This window comes from Trachurus japonicus, chromosome 7, assembly GCF_045865225.1.
Source record: "Trachurus japonicus isolate A0001 chromosome 7, Traja_1.0".
Classification (NCBI taxonomy): domain Eukaryota; kingdom Metazoa; phylum Chordata; class Actinopteri; order Carangiformes; family Carangidae; genus Trachurus; species Trachurus japonicus.
Window position 1 is genome coordinate 28575047 of NC_140913.1, and position 16140 is coordinate 28591186.

At 41.1% G+C, this 16140-nt stretch overlaps 1 protein-coding gene across 2 annotated transcripts; it reads right to left on the minus strand.

Annotated features, from left to right (window-relative positions):
• Positions 1 to 177: 177 nt before the first annotated feature.
• On the minus strand, positions 178 to 15602 carry nr2c2 (nuclear receptor subfamily 2, group C, member 2). 2 transcript variants are annotated; one of them, XM_085782697.1, is made up of 15 exons: positions 15420 to 15602; positions 12408 to 12492; positions 12013 to 12108; positions 11575 to 11775; positions 11335 to 11440; positions 10465 to 10644; positions 9094 to 9250; positions 8903 to 8993; positions 7837 to 7982; positions 7517 to 7694; positions 6036 to 6157; positions 5801 to 5940; positions 5184 to 5321; positions 3864 to 3969; positions 178 to 2624 (listed from the first exon to the last, which is right to left on the minus strand). In XM_085782697.1, the coding sequence occupies exons 2-15, from the start codon at positions 12465 to 12467 to the stop codon at positions 2450 to 2452; spliced, it is 1896 nt and encodes a 631-aa protein (XP_085638823.1). In that variant the 5' UTR covers positions 12468 to 12492; positions 15420 to 15602; the 3' UTR covers positions 178 to 2449. The 2 variants fall into 2 exon arrangements, 1 of the variants encoding a protein (XP_085638823.1); XR_015036185.1 differs by having other exon boundaries at positions 962 to 2624; positions 5769 to 5940; positions 15420 to 15586.
• Between the last annotated feature and the right edge of the window lie 538 nt (positions 15603 to 16140).

Sequence of the window (16140 nt, forward strand, 5' to 3'; positions counted from 1 at the left end):
TTTGTGTCATGTCCAACAAATGCATAATTACGACCCAAGAAATTCCATTGTGTCTGTTAGAGGGACAAATAAAATCCTTATTATGGCGTTTGTATCTATAAACCAAAAATAAAATTCATTCGATAACTGTTAAAAAAAAAAAGTAAATGTGAACAGACCAGACTCAGTCTTGTCATATTTCATGAATAATTGTTTATTTCTTTTATAATGTGTGGCTTCAGAGAAGCCGGCCCCAAAGACTGGAATGCTGATAAAGGAGTTCAGTTGTTAATACATTTGTTTTTATATCTTCATTGGAGTGAGGTAGAAATGTAGGGTTGTGACAAACTTGAGCAAAACATGAACGTTTAAATTGCTCAATCCAAAGGTCTGAAGAAATACATTTTAAATGAGCAGAGTATGTACATACGGTAGTATAAAATTTTACCCATGGGACACTCAATCCTCACAGCTGAAAAAAAAGCTCTAACATCCTCTAATGTGGGAGCTGCTCATAATAGATGTTTTAAAGCCACAACATTTAAATCAACGTTTTTCATACAGCATTTAATAAAATGCACTTAAGCAAGTTCTTCATGCATGGCAATGCACTATAAAAAATTATAACAATGCTCCTTTTTAGGGCTGACAGCGACAAGATTATAAAACCCTGCTTAAAAACCACATGCACTCATTTTAATGAAATTACACGTACAAAGGTCATTTCACACCAGTGCCTTAACGAACAAACCATCTGTATGGGTTTTAAACCCAATTCTTACATCTGACATTAAATTCACAAAGACATATTATTGAACCATAACCATTCTTTACATCTTCATTATCATTCATGTTGCTGTAGATAATTATTCTGAACCATTATACAAGTGTGTAGGCCGATGCATAACTCTGTATGGTCTTCAAGACACTGATGCACTAGAGACTGACTTTCCAGAAGAGCTCTTGTTCTTTTTTTTTTCTCTTTTTCCAGGGAAACCTGCCCAAAAGTACTTTAAGTACACTTAGTATGCAACAAGCAAATTTGTTCACAACAAATCAAAGTTTTTAGAAAACATACAAAACACAAACTTTTAGTCAGCATGAATGTAGTGGAACGCCACCAAAGCTGATTGATGTGCAGAATACAAATGCAAACACAAGTACAAAAACAGCAGCATAGCTACACATAGTAACATTTTTGAACCAATAATCTTTGAGATAATCTAATTCTTTAAAAGAAATAACTGCCGCATTAAATACACAAAATGCAGATTGAGACGAACAGTTGTGACACAGATGCAACAGAACTAAATAACATATGATTGATTGTCATGAAGAGAAAAGTGATGAGGTGAGGTGATTGCACGGCTTATGATGCTGCAGTAACATATTCAAAATAAACCAGAGATACTCGTGTACCTAAACATAAAAGACCTAAACTCTCCCCAAGATGTCATTCAATATTACAAAATGACATGCGATCAACTTAACTGCCTAATGTGGCTCACATGATTTTATGAATATCAATTGAATGTGGATCAAACCTGAAAAGCAGAATAAAATCAGACATTGTGAAGAGCTATGTAGTATATGTACTGTGTGGCAACTCAAATGTTGTGACAGCAAGTGCATATAATTACATAAAGGATTGAGGTTTGAGTTAGCTCTTGTACCTGACTGAAGGGCTCGTTCCAGCTATTAACTAAAATTAATAAGGGTACGGAACAGTTCATTCATGTTGATTGTGTCACTTACAAAATTGAAAAAACAAACAAATAAAATTACAATTACGTAATATTTTGTCATTGTTAAAGCCTGAATTCTCAAATTCAACAGCATAGCCATTAACCATATAAGATTATACTGGGCCAATGTTCACAGAGGCCAACATAAATAAATACTTAACAGTACAAGTAAATACTCAGATTTACTTTAGGTTTAAGATTAAATACATGAGATTCCACATGTAAATTTTCTATTTGTGATTTTTAGACTCTGGACTGTGTTTATTACTATACAGTATCTAATCTGATATCTGCAGGTTGTGTATGTGATCAACGTGGTAAGGTTTTGAAAAAAAAAAAAAACTGCAATCATCTGAAAGGCTTAGGACCAAAGGTTAAAGTTCGATAATGAGCCTGAAGTGCTATAAAGACATTAAAGGAGACGAGCAAAGTTGCAGCTGCAGAAAATCCCTCTTTCATTTAGTTCAGAGTGACTGAGCTCAGGCCAGAAACTCAAAATTACCACGCTGCGCCAGCTCCAGAGGACCTTCGTTCCAAGTGTCACGCTGGCTGCTCTCCGATGCCAGATAATCGTTATCTACCAAGGATTCCTGCATGACTTTGCACCATGCATCAGTTTTAAAATCGGGGGCTGCTGCGAGATTCTGGACTGGGATTCAACATCAAACCCCTCGAGAGATTACCATCTTTAAATCAACAGTTCTAGGTCCTGTATTGATGCGATGTCATTCTGCGGGATCAGAGTCCTGGCTGTTATACTCAGCCGTCTCCATCTTGAGGATGTAGGGAATGATGCTGTCGATAGAGACGTTACCTATTAAGCCGGTGAAGAAGAGCTCCTCCGTGATGCTTGAGTTCATGAGGCGCAGGGCAGGGAGACGAGTCAGGATACGGGTCAGCCTGAGGAAACACAAAACACTTACAGTTGCATTGACGATCTATGTTTGCTGCTTGTTTATTCTCAAAGAAGAGTCAAATTTGTGTCAATTTGCCACTTTTCATTGAGACAAGTAAAATCCACATCTGCATTTTACCTCAACAAACTCAAAGCACCACTGTGTACAGGCTGACGGTGGCTGGTGCAGCCACAAGACTTAGTGGTGGTTCAATCCCCCAAACATTATATTAAAACAGATTGTTTTAACAGGACTAGCTGTGTCGTGACAGATGGCACCTGAACACAGCATGCCACTAGTGTAATACTGGCAGATACCACTGTGGATTTAGTGGCATATGCTGCAGCTAAATGTTGTATGTCACTGCTCCGGTCCAGATAACTATCACTGATGTGATAAATACTATTCATGTCTGGTAGGTAGTGGCAATAAGCACCATTTCTTCATGGTGGAGAAAATTATTTTCTACATCTGTTTATAACATGTTTGTCCATCCAGTGATATGAGAAATGTGTGTTATCAAATAAATATGGCTTAAATTAAAGCAGATATCAGTGGAATGTTTTTGTTAATATAAGTCCTAAATAGTCCTCTTTTCCGTCAGCAATCACTTACATGAAGTATTTCAGCCTAAACACGAGTCTCTCCGTCACTCTGCTCTGCTGTAACCCGAGGAGAAAATTTTCCTTGTGGGATACAAGTGTTATCCAATGAGGGGAGAGAACGGCATGAAGGGCTGTGTGTGCAGCCAAGGGATGCGCGTGAATGTGGTGACGTAGCACGAGGACCAATTGATGCCTGACAAGGGCGGGGGCTGCTAACTCATGGTGCGTTCAAGGAAACTCGTACTTTGTGTTTTTCCTTCCTGTGAAGTCATACCAGTTCGATCTGGTACGAGTTCACGGGTCGGAAGTTACGAGTGGCCGTTATAGAGAACTTTCACAGACAACAGGACGGTAAAAACACGAGCTACGGGTTACCTGGAACGCTACCAAGTCGTAGTTGTGACTTGAAGCTGTAACTTACGGTTTCAAAAGCCTGCCTTGAACACAGCATTAGCCGAAACGGCCGTGCCGATGATATCTGCTTTAACTATAATTTTACTCTATTATTGGATTAAATAAATGCACGTCAGTAGCATATGACAGTAAAATAAACACCTAACCATTGTAAATCAGTGATACTGCTTTACAATGGGGTCAGGATGTTGTGCTGACTGGTTGGATTGGGAGCATGAATGTACCTGTATGTATCATCTGGATAGGTTTTCTGCACGTAGTCCTGCAGCTCCATCAGAGCCTTCTCCTGGAACTTCTCGATCTGCCCGCTGCTGTCCACCCCGGGGTGATCTGATGAGTCAAACACACAACTGTCATTAAAGGTGTACAGAAATGGCCGTTTGTCCTGTTTGTCGCGCCAAGTTGTCACGAGCTGCAACACGAGTTTACCCGAGTAAGGAAAACGAATTTGATTGGTCGTTATCGAGCAGGCGGGATATTCAAAGCTTGGGGCGAGCCCGAGCTCCGTGTGTGTGTGCGTGTCTCAGACGTTTGAATGACGGATGACGGATCCAATATCAGTGGCTGATGAATCGTGTACAGGCTGATGTATAATCCGTGCGCCTGCATTATCCAATGCGGAAAAAAAATACACACTTTCATCCTGGATTTACTCAAAAATAGAATTTTGCACAAAGTTTGGCCTACATCGTCTGAAAGATGAGTTATTACATTAATTTTATGATCCAGAGTGGGCTCAAATTCAATTTTCTTTTCTGTACACCTTTAAACAAAAACACAAATACAGGTTTTTTTTGTTTTTTTTTAAGTATATTTTTCGGCTTTTTGCCTTTATTTGATAGTGATGACAGTAGAGATAGACAGGAAATGGGGAGGCAGAGAGAGGGGGAATGACACGCAGGAAAGGTCTGCCCGATGCGGGATTCGAACCGGGGACGCCTGCGGCGAGGACTGTAGCCTCTACATGGGGCGGCCGCTCTACCCACTGCGCCACGCACCGCCCCACAAATACAGGTTATTTATACATTTTTTACACTTTACACTTAAAAAAAAAAAATCATAAAATAGAGCAAAGTCCGAATGAAATACAGCAATAAAACAGTATAAAACACACAGTTATATATTAAAATTATTAATTAATTTAAAAAGGTGAGTTTTGAGCATGGTCTTGAATGTTGGGAGGTGTGTGCAGGTCAAAGAGGACGGTTCTCAATGTTACGGCGTGTTCACACCAGGCGCAAGGCGAATTGTTCACGCGATAAGATTACATACAAAGTCAATTTACAGACGCGAATGGACGCAAATTTGTGCCGGCGGCGCAAATGATGCGAATGGCACGGCGAGAATGAAGCGAACGCGCAAAATTTGCCTGTTCGCGTAATATTTGCACGAATGCCGAGAGTAAAAACATACATTCCAGCGGGCAAACTCGAGCGAGTAGAGCGCGGCGAATATTTTACTCGCGCCCGGTGTGAACGCACTGTTATGCCTCTTATCAGTGATCAGATATCAACTTGATGAAGAAAAGACAGTCACAGACTCACCGGGGCTGAACAACACAATGGCCTTCAGGTAGGCATATTCGTAGCTGTCGGTCTCTAGCCTCGTCATGCTGTTGCAGAACTCCTGGAACTTCCAGATGTGCTCCATCACCTGCTTCACCCTCTCCCCTGAAAGTTTGTCTAAGATGGAAGAAAATGCAGAATTTGTAATTTGCTATTTATTATTAAATTAAGAGTTATTTAAAGAATCAAGAAAAACTTGTCATCACCATCAAAAGTTGCAACTCTGCCTCACTTTTTGTTCAAGACGCATTTTGCCATGTTGCTGAGATACAGTATGGTTTCTTCAATTAAACCATCAAGTCAGTTGTTGGGAGATGTATAAATTTCATAATTTTTCCAGTTTACAATCAAAATTCACCCTCTGGTATTGAAGCCAAAATGTCTTTTTAGAAGAAGTGTAATCCTGGAAATGTAACAACATGGTGGTAAAAATTTCCTATCTCATAATTTTTCATCATCTTATCAACAATGGCGACAATGTCACTACTCTTCAGGTTGAGTTGTTATGCAATAACTCTAAACAAAACATTTCTTCTCTCCTGTTTATAAATGTGTGAGTCCTACTGTGAAGGGATGACGGGGTCTGTGGTCCATACCATCCTGGATGGTGCTCTGAAGGTGATTGATGATGGCAGTGAGGATGGTCGACAGGTTCATCACATGAGCGCACTGAGCAAGACCCAGAGTGAAGAGCTCGTTCCAACAGGCCCGCACCAGACTGGTGTTTGCCTCCTGACTGAAAAGGGCAGACGAGGGAATAGAAGGAGGAAAGATGAGTGTGAGCTTGTGGATATGGGGATTACATAACATGAATAATAAATATGTTCTCACCCGAGAGCTGAGAAGGCAGGGATGGAGCGTGCCCAGTGCATGGAGAGAAAGAGAAGCCTGGAAGCCGACTCACAGATGTAGTGCACATTCAGATACTCTGGCATGGGGTTGGGCATCGTCAGCTACAGACAGAGGGGGACACAGGAGGATGATTTAAGGCGGGTAAAAACATTTGAGCTTCTAAGTATTTGCCAAATGACTACCGACAGATCTCAAGAAAACAAAGACCGAAAAGGGATCAAAGAGCATGTCATGCCACAGCCCTCTCAGCCCACACTTCCGGTCTTTATCCCTGCTTTTATCATCAAATAAAAAAGGCAAAACAATCCAATCCTATCCCATGGCCCAACACTACAGATGTGACAGACAGAAGCACCTCCTAAAGCGCGAGACTTTCTGGATCTAAACATTGAAATCCACATCATATCACATCGAGTCTTAATGGGGAGATGGATTTTTCTTCTTTTTTGTGAAATAATTTGAATGATATTTCTTGATAATGTTGTCTGCTGTGTTTATCTTTTAAATGTGATGTTTCTGATCACACCCTAACCCTTATTTTTTTGCTCCTGATTCTTAGGCTACATTTATACGTAAACGATCCGAACAGAAAACGCAAAAGAGGCGACGCATCTTCACTTTTTATTCCGCGTTTAGACAAGCGTTTTTGGGGTGGAAATCTGCGTGCATACGGTAACGCAAAAGTCTGTGGAATTCATGCACGCCAGGCGCCTAGGTGGCAATGTGCCACACAACACCACCAAGTCCGCACGCCTGTGTGTTTTCCTCTTCTTCTTCTTGATTTCTGGCAGGCTGTACGCCGGCGATCATAATGCTGCCCTCTGTGCCCTCCACAGGTCATAGCAATCAGAGCAGACTTTTTGCGTTTTCACCCTTTACATGGGGACGCAACGGCGGAGCGTTTTTAAGATTTCCACTCCGGAGGGTGGTTTCACTTTTTTGCATTTTCAAGCCCCCAAAACACCGTCGCCATCTAAATGAAAGGCACATCCGATGAAATATTTTGCCGTTTTCATCCGCGAGTGTTGTCGTGTAAACAGGGCCTTAGTATGGGCTCTATATGATTTAAAACACCTGTGTAATCCGTTGGCTCATATCCTGATGAAGACTTGTTAAGTCGAAACGCGTTGATTATCCCTGACAATTAAAGGATTTTTATATTACCCCAAAGTCCCTCGGACCTTTCCGTTTTGGACTGCCTTTTACTTTGAAACTCGATCTGCACTAGGACAGTCGTTTTGCTGTTTTCTTTTTTTTTAATCTATGATCCTATCTGTCCTTTGTCCTTGAAGAGCACCTGAGTGGCTGGTTGTTCTTACTCTGACCCAGGGCAGCACTCACATTTGTCTATTTTTCTACCATCTAATCCTAATTGATAAATAAGTTCTACTTTGTGTGAACAGACAACAACAAAGTGTCTGTTACTGTGGCTTTTAGCTAATTGGCATGACTCTGCCCACCTTGAAGCCAACATGGCTGTCGGTGAGCAGCGGCCCCTCCACCTCAATGATGGGGGTTTCCTGGTCTCGACCAATCAGCTGGATCGTTGTACCACCGACACACTGCAACTTATCCGCAAGACCCTGTCCACCTGTGTCTTCAGGGGGGTTGAAGACTTTGGCCAGAGTGTCAAAGGCACTGTGACACAACAAACACACACACAACATAAATATGTTATAAACGCACACACAGACATTATAAATGCATTCTTGAGTGAGTTGCATCAAATGATAATCTCTCACAATAACACTCTCCTCCTCCCTGTGCACTGCTGACTGACCGTGTTATCTCGCTGGCAGACTCGTCCTCGTGTTGGTTGTCTGAGGTGTCACCATTGTTTAGATTTTCTCTTAATGAGTCACTCAGGTTGGCCAGTGATGTTACCACGTTGGCTAGTGTCCCCAGGTCCCCCTGCCCAGACTCCATCTGAAGACAAAACATACAGTGCAGATTATTACACCAAAAAAGACCAAGATCACCTACCAAGCTATCCACTCCATACATGCAAAATCAGTGGCATGTTATGAAAATGATGGAAAATGCTTCTTAAAATGCACTGAGAGGCAAAATACAGACTGAATCTGCTGCAAATCAATTAAAAAACAAACCTGGCTTTTCTATTTCTTTCATATGGTTATTTTATTTAACTTGCATTGTTTTTGTATGATTTGATTCTGTATGATCTTGGCATTGTTTTTACTTTGATATTTACAAATTCATTTTTTTTTTTTTGAAGTGTTGAAGTGAATCCTGAAACCCTGACATTTGCTGTTAAAATGCATCCAAGGAAAACTCAATAAAAAGAATTTTGAAAGAAAAAAAAAAAACATGGCAAAAAGCATTTAAAGGGACAACGTGGAGTTTCTATTTGGTTATAAAAAAGTCTCACGTTAATGTGGATGAATCTACACTACCCACACTTGTTAATGGGCCCATTTTCGATAAATATATCGTTTTGTCTCTATCGTTATTTTGTTATTATTAGTGGTGGCGGAAATGCTGGTCGAGCTGACCAGCGTTTCTTTACTTTCGGTTTTGCGGCAAGTCATGAGAATAACGCCGCCGAATCGCCGTTTATGGTCGGAACTACGACGGTATCTGATCGTCTTCGAACCTCTGACTTTAATTCTTGATGAATGAAAACATGAGTCTGTCTTGCGCCGGTCAAAGAATTTCACGGTGCGCACGGAGGCTCATAAATGTAGTGTGAAAACACTTTGCTTTTCCAAAACTCCTCGTTGTCCCTTTAATAAAAAAATTTAAAAAACACGGATGCTATTTATAAAATAGACAGGAAGCAGAGCAGACAGATGTTATATTTACTGAGTCTGCACACACATCTGTACCTTTGGGTTTGTGGCCAGCAGCAAAGTCCCATCACTCTGGATAACGGGCTGCTGAATGTTAACCAGCATCCCCTGGTCCAGCAGGCTGGATCTGCACATGACAGAGCACACCATCAAAAACACAGCTGAGAAGTGGAACAAGCACAGAGCCACGGTGAGGTGAGGTGTGTCTAGTCCCGATTCCCACTGACCTGGAGCCATCTGTCTCTGTGTCAGAGATAAACGTCGGCGTGGCGATGAGAGGACTGTTCAGGTCCTTGCGAATGTAGATCTTTTGGGTGGAGGCAGCACAGTTGGTGTGCTTCTCTCTGGGCATTAGGTCAATGGGTTTTCTCTCACTCTGCACAGCTGAGGACCAACAGTAAACAGACAGACTCAAATTACTATTTTCCCAATAGTTAGATTATAACACCAAAAGTGATCCCAGAGGAATGTTGCTTTTTAATCGCCCTTAAACCCACATTAGTATCTGCAAATATAATACTTTATTAATCCCAAAGGGAAATGGGAAACAATAATAGAAACGCAGAGTTTTGCTGAAGGACACAAGGTCATTTTGGTCTGAATGGTTAGAGTTATTTAAATTTGTCAAAAAATGTAAGTGCTTGAATCTCGATTGCTTGGTGAAAAGCAGGCCTCCCTTCTCTTTTACCCAGTAAATGCAGAATTAAGGGTTTTTAAACACTGCAGAGGACTTTTATGGAGGAATATTATTTTGTGCCATTTTCAGTAACTTGTCAGTAAATGAGAGAAATCCAATTAGGAGAATAAAGTCTATGATAGTTTAATAAATATAACAAAGTTTAGTAGTAGTAGTATAATCAATGTAGCCTTTCTGTGATAGAAAATGGATAGATGTATTAAAGGGACAACGAGGAGTTTTGGAAAAGCAAAGCGTTTTCACACTACATTTATGAGCCTCCGTGCGCACCGTGAAATTCTTTGACCGGCGCAAGACGGACTCATGTTTTCATTCATCAAGAATTGAAGTCAGAGGTTCGAAGACGATCACATACCGTCGTAGTCCCGACCATAAACGGCGATTCAGCGGCGTTATTCTCATGACTCGCCGCGAAACCGAAAGTAAAAAACGCCACCACTAATAATAACAAAATAACGATAGAGACAAAATGATATATTTATTGAAAATGGGCCCATTAACAAGTGTGGGTAGCGTAGATTCATCCACATTAACGTGAGACTTTTTTATAACCAAATAGAAACTCCTCGTTGTCCCTTTAACCAATAAAATAAAATATTGTTGGTACAGATCTGATGGTGCCGCTTCCATTATGACTTCCTGTCAGACTGGTCTCATTAGTATGTTGTACAGTATGTGCATTGCATACATGACGAGCAGACTCCCTGATAACACCATTTCATTTCATTTCATTTATTTAGATCTCCATTAGCTTTGGCAAAGGCCATCGCTATTCTTCCTGGAGTCTACTTTCACAGATGAACTGTCCATTGCAGTCGATAAATACGATAAATACACCAAACTTCTTTGCAACTGTATCTTGTCTTCATGTGTAGTGTCCTGGATTGGGAAGCAAACTCACATTCAGTCTTCATCCCCATATTAAGGCATTTTCTCAACCGGCAGAACTGGCAGCGATTGCGATGGTGTTTGTTGATGACACAGTCCTGTTTGCTGCGGCAGCTGTAGGTCAGGTTCTTCCTCACGCTTCGCTTGAAGAAGCCTTTACATCCCTCACAGCTGACTGCTCCATAGTGACGCCCTGAACACAGAGAAGAAGACTCAGTCAGTCTCAGTCGGTGGATGTGAGTGAGGAGGCTGCTGACAATGTGAAGCTAAACATACAGTCATTTTATGTCAGGATGGATCAGTGAAAATACAAACTAAATACCACATGTGCAAGTAGTAGCGCAGTTATTGTTGTTATTGTGCAGTGCATGCCTACATATACGTATGTATGCATGCACTGAACTTGCCTTATTTTTCTATATTGTACCGTGGACATTGTCTTTGTATGTATGTATGTATGTGAGAATGGGACTTATACACCCACTGCTAAGTCTCCAATGTCTTGGTCCACTCTAAGCAGCAGGAGAGGGCCATCGCATTTGGATCCATCCATTTATCCATGCACTTTATCTATTTAAACTTGCACTTGCACTTTAAAAACTGGCACTTTATAGAATTCACGCTGACATTACTGCACTTTATGTCTACGTATGAATGTGTATTTGATGTGAATTACTGTTTAACTCTTTGTGTATTTTTTTCTTCTTCTTTTTAATTCTACCTCTTATTCCTCTGTCTGTCTGCGGATGTAAATTAGCAGGCTTGCTAACTTCGACACATTTATTATTTATTACATTTGTATTCACATACTGATGTGCATTAATGTGTATTGTCCCTTTCAAATAAATAAATAAATAAATAAGTAAAAAATAAGCTTTATTACCTGAAGCCTTGTCCCCACACACCAGACAGTACTCCACTGGCTGTGATCGGCTCAAGTCCCCCGACTGACCTAGCAACCGCTCCATTGACACTGGATCTGTGACAATCTGAAAAGCAAAGTCAAGCAGGTATGTGTCATAGTTAGTGTCTACAATGTCTGGAAATAGTAACAAGACCAAGATTTTGTCAATGGCATCACCACTTTATTCAGCAGAGGGTGATATTCCTGGGAAAACTGTACCTGTATCCTCCCTGGCATCAGGCTGTCTGCAGCAGTGAAGATGAGCTGCTTAGTGTTGTGGCTGTCTGGTGAGGCCAGGATAACCTTGCCCGCCCCTGAGCTGTCAGCCGTAGTGAGAATGAACTGCTGCTTGGGAGCATTGGACGGATTCATCGCTGTTACTATCTGGATCTTCTGACCTGTCTGCTGGTCAGTTACAATCTGGGGGAGGGGAGGGGTGGAGATGGAAAAGGAAGACACAGAGAGAGAGATGGGTGGTGGTGGTGGTGGTGGAAATGAACACAAACCAATGGTTTAAGGGAGGAAAAAGCAACACTGAAGACATTGGAGAGTTTAGTCACATGTTGTAACATCATCAGCGTGTTCATTGCTGCTGTTAATGCACCGAAAGAGGACAACAGACAGAAAGCAGCGTGTCTGAGGGCCAGCTGTGGTTACCTGTATTCGCTGTGGTGTTGTGGCAGGCTCAGTGGAGATGACCTGAAAGCGCTGAGGAGACTCACTCATCACCGACTCTGACGGAGAGGATGAAGCCTATGATTTGAAAAACATTTGAACAACATACAAATTAAAATAAATACCCCTACAACACAATTAGATTTCACTTGGGGGTCCTTGCATATTGTATTATTTTAAAAACACTTTTATTTAAATACAAGAGGGAACCGTCTCTACATGCAAATATCCAGAAACAAACAAATGCAGCATCTGCTAACAAGAGAGTTTCCTTCAAATAATAATAAAAAAAAACCTTCATTAGCTTTACATGGAACAACTTAGCAGGCCAGCAGACATGTACATCACAAATCTCTTTCTCTGCACTGCACACTCACCTCTGCCTCGTGCTCAGAATCCACTTTCTGCTGAGACAGCAGATTCGGGTTGGCTGTCATGATGATGTAAGGTCATTAGTGAGGTCTGTTTGGAAAGATGGCACACGCATTAACCAACCAGAAAGGTGCAAACGGTCACAGAGGAGCAGGAAAAGGCCGGGACATTTTTAGAAAAAAATGATATTAATGCTAAAGTAACATCAAGGATTATGACATTAAAAGTTAATGTGCAGAGATCTGTCTGTCTGTCTGTCTGGGCTTTTTGGGCAGTGGCCACATGGAAACCTCCCCTCAGTGATAGTTTACCAAAAAAAAACCCTAAAGGACTCCCAGACTGTGAAAGTGTGTCCCACTTTGGCCTGTGAGCTCTTGCCAGCAGTTTCCTTAACTTCACTGCTTGGTTTTTGCTCTGATATGTTGTATTTGCCACTGTGGAACCTTATATTGACAGTCGTGTGCCTTTTTCTAAATCGTGTGCAATCAATTGAATTTACCACAGGTGGTGCGGAAAGGTGTTAAGATGATCAAGAGAAATGAGAAACACCTGAGCTACATATCAAGAGGCATAGCAGCGGGTCTGGATAATACACTGCCTGTCACACACTCACACTTACATACGGCATGCATTTGCTGTGCCATCGTTTCAATAAGCTTCTGCAATGTCATAATATTTATTTCTGTGCAGAGTTGCATTCATTTTTAAAAGATTCTGGACTCTGTGGTCACATTGGACCACATTTCTTTTTTGAAGATGATGGTTCCCCACTGTCCTTCCAGTTTTTAATAATGCGTTGGACAGTTCTTCTTAACCCAATTTTAGTAGTCTCAGCAATCTCCTTAGATGTTTTATTTGCTTGATGCAGTAATTTCAATAATTTGACCCTGCCTTCTGAAACAGATTAACATATTTTCTACCACCACAGGATGTGTCTTCTGACATGGTTGTTGTGGTTGAAATGAGACTGCATCAGTTCGGGTTAAATAAGTTGTTGCCGGCTGAAACATAATCATCCATGCAGTAATTATCCAATGGGAGGCTTTTACCTATTAGCTTAGTTAAATCCAAGTGGTGACTTTTTTTTTTTTGGATGGGCAGTGTATAATGGGATATTCCAGTTAAAGTTAAAAAAAACTATTATGTTTTGACATGACAAGGCTACACTGATGTTTGTTTAAGGTGTCTGAACAGTTTTTGAATGGGCCATAGTGTATATCCACTACGCCTCACAGCTGCGTTCTCTACTACTGATGCTTTCATTTTTTTTCCTTCAGCAAACAGCAGGTAACCAAAACATGGTGTTGTTTTACTTCACACTCTATTATACAGTCAACCTGTTTAGTATGAGCTGCTGAAGATTTCTGTTCCCTGGAAACAACACTGACTGTTATTGTAAGCAGAAAAACTCTGCAGAGAAAAGTCAAGAGAGCGACGAGAAAATAACCAGACATCATTAAAGGGGTATAAGTGAACACAGACGGATGAATCACAGCCTCACTGCATTTCTTTGCCTTTGAACACAGCTGGTGCGAGTGTATCAGATAAGAGCAGACAGAAACGATAATGAAGCACTGTGTATATAATATACCGTACTGCTGTATGGAAAAAAAAGTGTTGCCACCCGTGAGCAAATAACAGCTTGTGTTGATTTAGAGGTGGGGAATAAAGGAAAAAAAGGAAAATACAGTACAGGTGACAGAATTTTTTTTTCCCTTTAGGTTAGGTTTATTAATTCTGCATAAAGAAACTGATTTACCACCAGGTCAAAAAAAAAAAAATCATACAGCCGACCACAACACATGATGCACAACAAAGACAACAAGGCCAATAAAACATGATCTAAATAGGACATAATTGAAAAAGAGAATGCACCGTTACATTTTACTTCACAACAAAGTAGTAGGCTATTTTTTTTTAAAGAAAAAGAAATAGTATAGTAATAGCTCCCATTAGTTCTCATATTTAGAGTCTGAAAAAACAATAACAATTTTGACAATACCACTATTTGCCGAATAGATTATTAAAAGTCAACTAATTGATTGAGCGATTCATGGTTTCAGCCATAATAGCAATAATGTCTTCCATCAACTTGTGACTGTCTTTATTGATCTGGGTGGTTTGGTTTCTAATGTACAATGACCTAGCCTTCTTTAGTTGAAGACTTGATTAATGTGCCTGCAGTGCTCCCAGACTGGGCTCTCTGACCAAAGGGCGCAGCCTGCTCTGCTCCATAATGTTCACTGATTGGTTGCAACACAGTGTCCATCAATACCTCCTTCCCCTGAACGCATCACCACAATACAGAACAAAATGGAGAATTTGGCAGACAGCCAGAAACACTGAGGAGGACGGTTCCTAATGTTTAATATGTTGCAGTTGCAGTTTTATATCCAGACACTAAAGCAGCAGACGACTCTCAGTGCACATGTAAAAAAAATATATATATATATAAAAATGCAGCTTTGTTAAATAAATCCATAGTTGTTTTTTTCCCCCAGCCCACTCCTGTCTGTTGTCTGTCTGTCCCCGGGATGGCAAAGGTAAAAGGGTCGAGTTCATCTGCAGTAGCTACATCTTTCCATGTTAGCTGCTGCTGCTGCGGCTAACGCTAAGTCAGCTGAGCACCAGTAAACCGAACAGCGTCTGCAGCAGCAGCGACACTCTCTGTCCCCGGCTCGATTCCCCCCTGGATGTGTCATCATGCCGGGGAGGAGGAGGAGGAGGAGGAGGAGGAGGGGGAGACTGGTCCAGGTTAAGTCGACACACACAGAAGTGTCAAATATTTCAACTATTAATACTATAAATCATCCGCGTAGGTGCACTGACTGAGCCCAGCCGCGTCCTTCCTTCCCCCGCCGGCTCCCGAGCTGCCGCAGACGGACAGGAAGGGAGCTCCGCAGCGGCTACCAGCAGCTAACAAGCTACCGCGGAGATTAGCAGCGCTCTTTTTTATCCTCCAGTATCTCCGACAGCTTTTTCTTTTCTAGGGTTTTCAACCAGGAGCTCAGACTTACCTCCGGGAAACGACGGTCTCGGATTTAGGGCGCTCTGTGATTTTTATAAAATAATTGTTTTGGTTTTCTTCTGTTAAAGGTCATAGTTCGTGACCCCGCACTGCCAGCGCGTTGATGATGGTTGAGGTTTTTTTTTTTTTTTCCCTCCTTCCTCTCTCGCGCCCCCCCCTCCCCTCCCCTCCCCACCCCCTCAGCGCGAGCCCAGCCAGACACCATGACGTCATTATGTCTGGGGGACTTTAATTGTCAAGTTGTAGAGATGATCAACAGTGAGTAAATTATTCACGGTGGGAAAATATGAAGCGCAATTAATGTGAATTAATGAATGTGTTTGTTTGTTTTTGTTGTAGGGAAAATAAACAAACACGAGTTTGCTGATGTCATTGTGCTGACATTTGTTTCACTGAAATTCAACATGGATTAGGCTACTGATAATAATGATAAAAACAACAATGTAATTGAAATAAATCGTTGGGTTAGGGTTTTCATCCTATGATCTACTATAAAGTCTAAGTATAGGCCTATATTAAGGTGGATTTTATGTTCTTCATATTTTCCTTAAGTGAAACCTTAATGTGAAAAGTCACTTTACCTGTCAGATATATATAAAGCAGCAAAAATAGGCTATTCTCTAAAAGAAACTTGAAATAGGCTATTAAAGTACAATAGGGCTACATCAAAACTTCAGTACTTGGGTAAATGTATTATCTGCTTTCCCCCA

Bases quoted from the DNA above. Each gene is read 5' to 3' on its own strand.
- nr2c2 (XM_085782697.1), bottom strand. From the start codon at position 12,467: ATGACAGCCAACCCGAATCTGCTGTCTCAGCAGAAAGTGGATTCTGAG. The intron at 11,441-11,574 runs GTACAGTTTTCC...TTTGCTTTTCAG, and splicing joins TGATGCCAGGGAGGATACAG to ATTGTCACAGATCCAGTGTC. The intron at 7,695-7,836 runs GTCAGTCAGCAG...GTTGTGTCACAG, and splicing joins TCTGCCAGCGAGATAACACG to TGCCTTTGACACTCTGGCCA.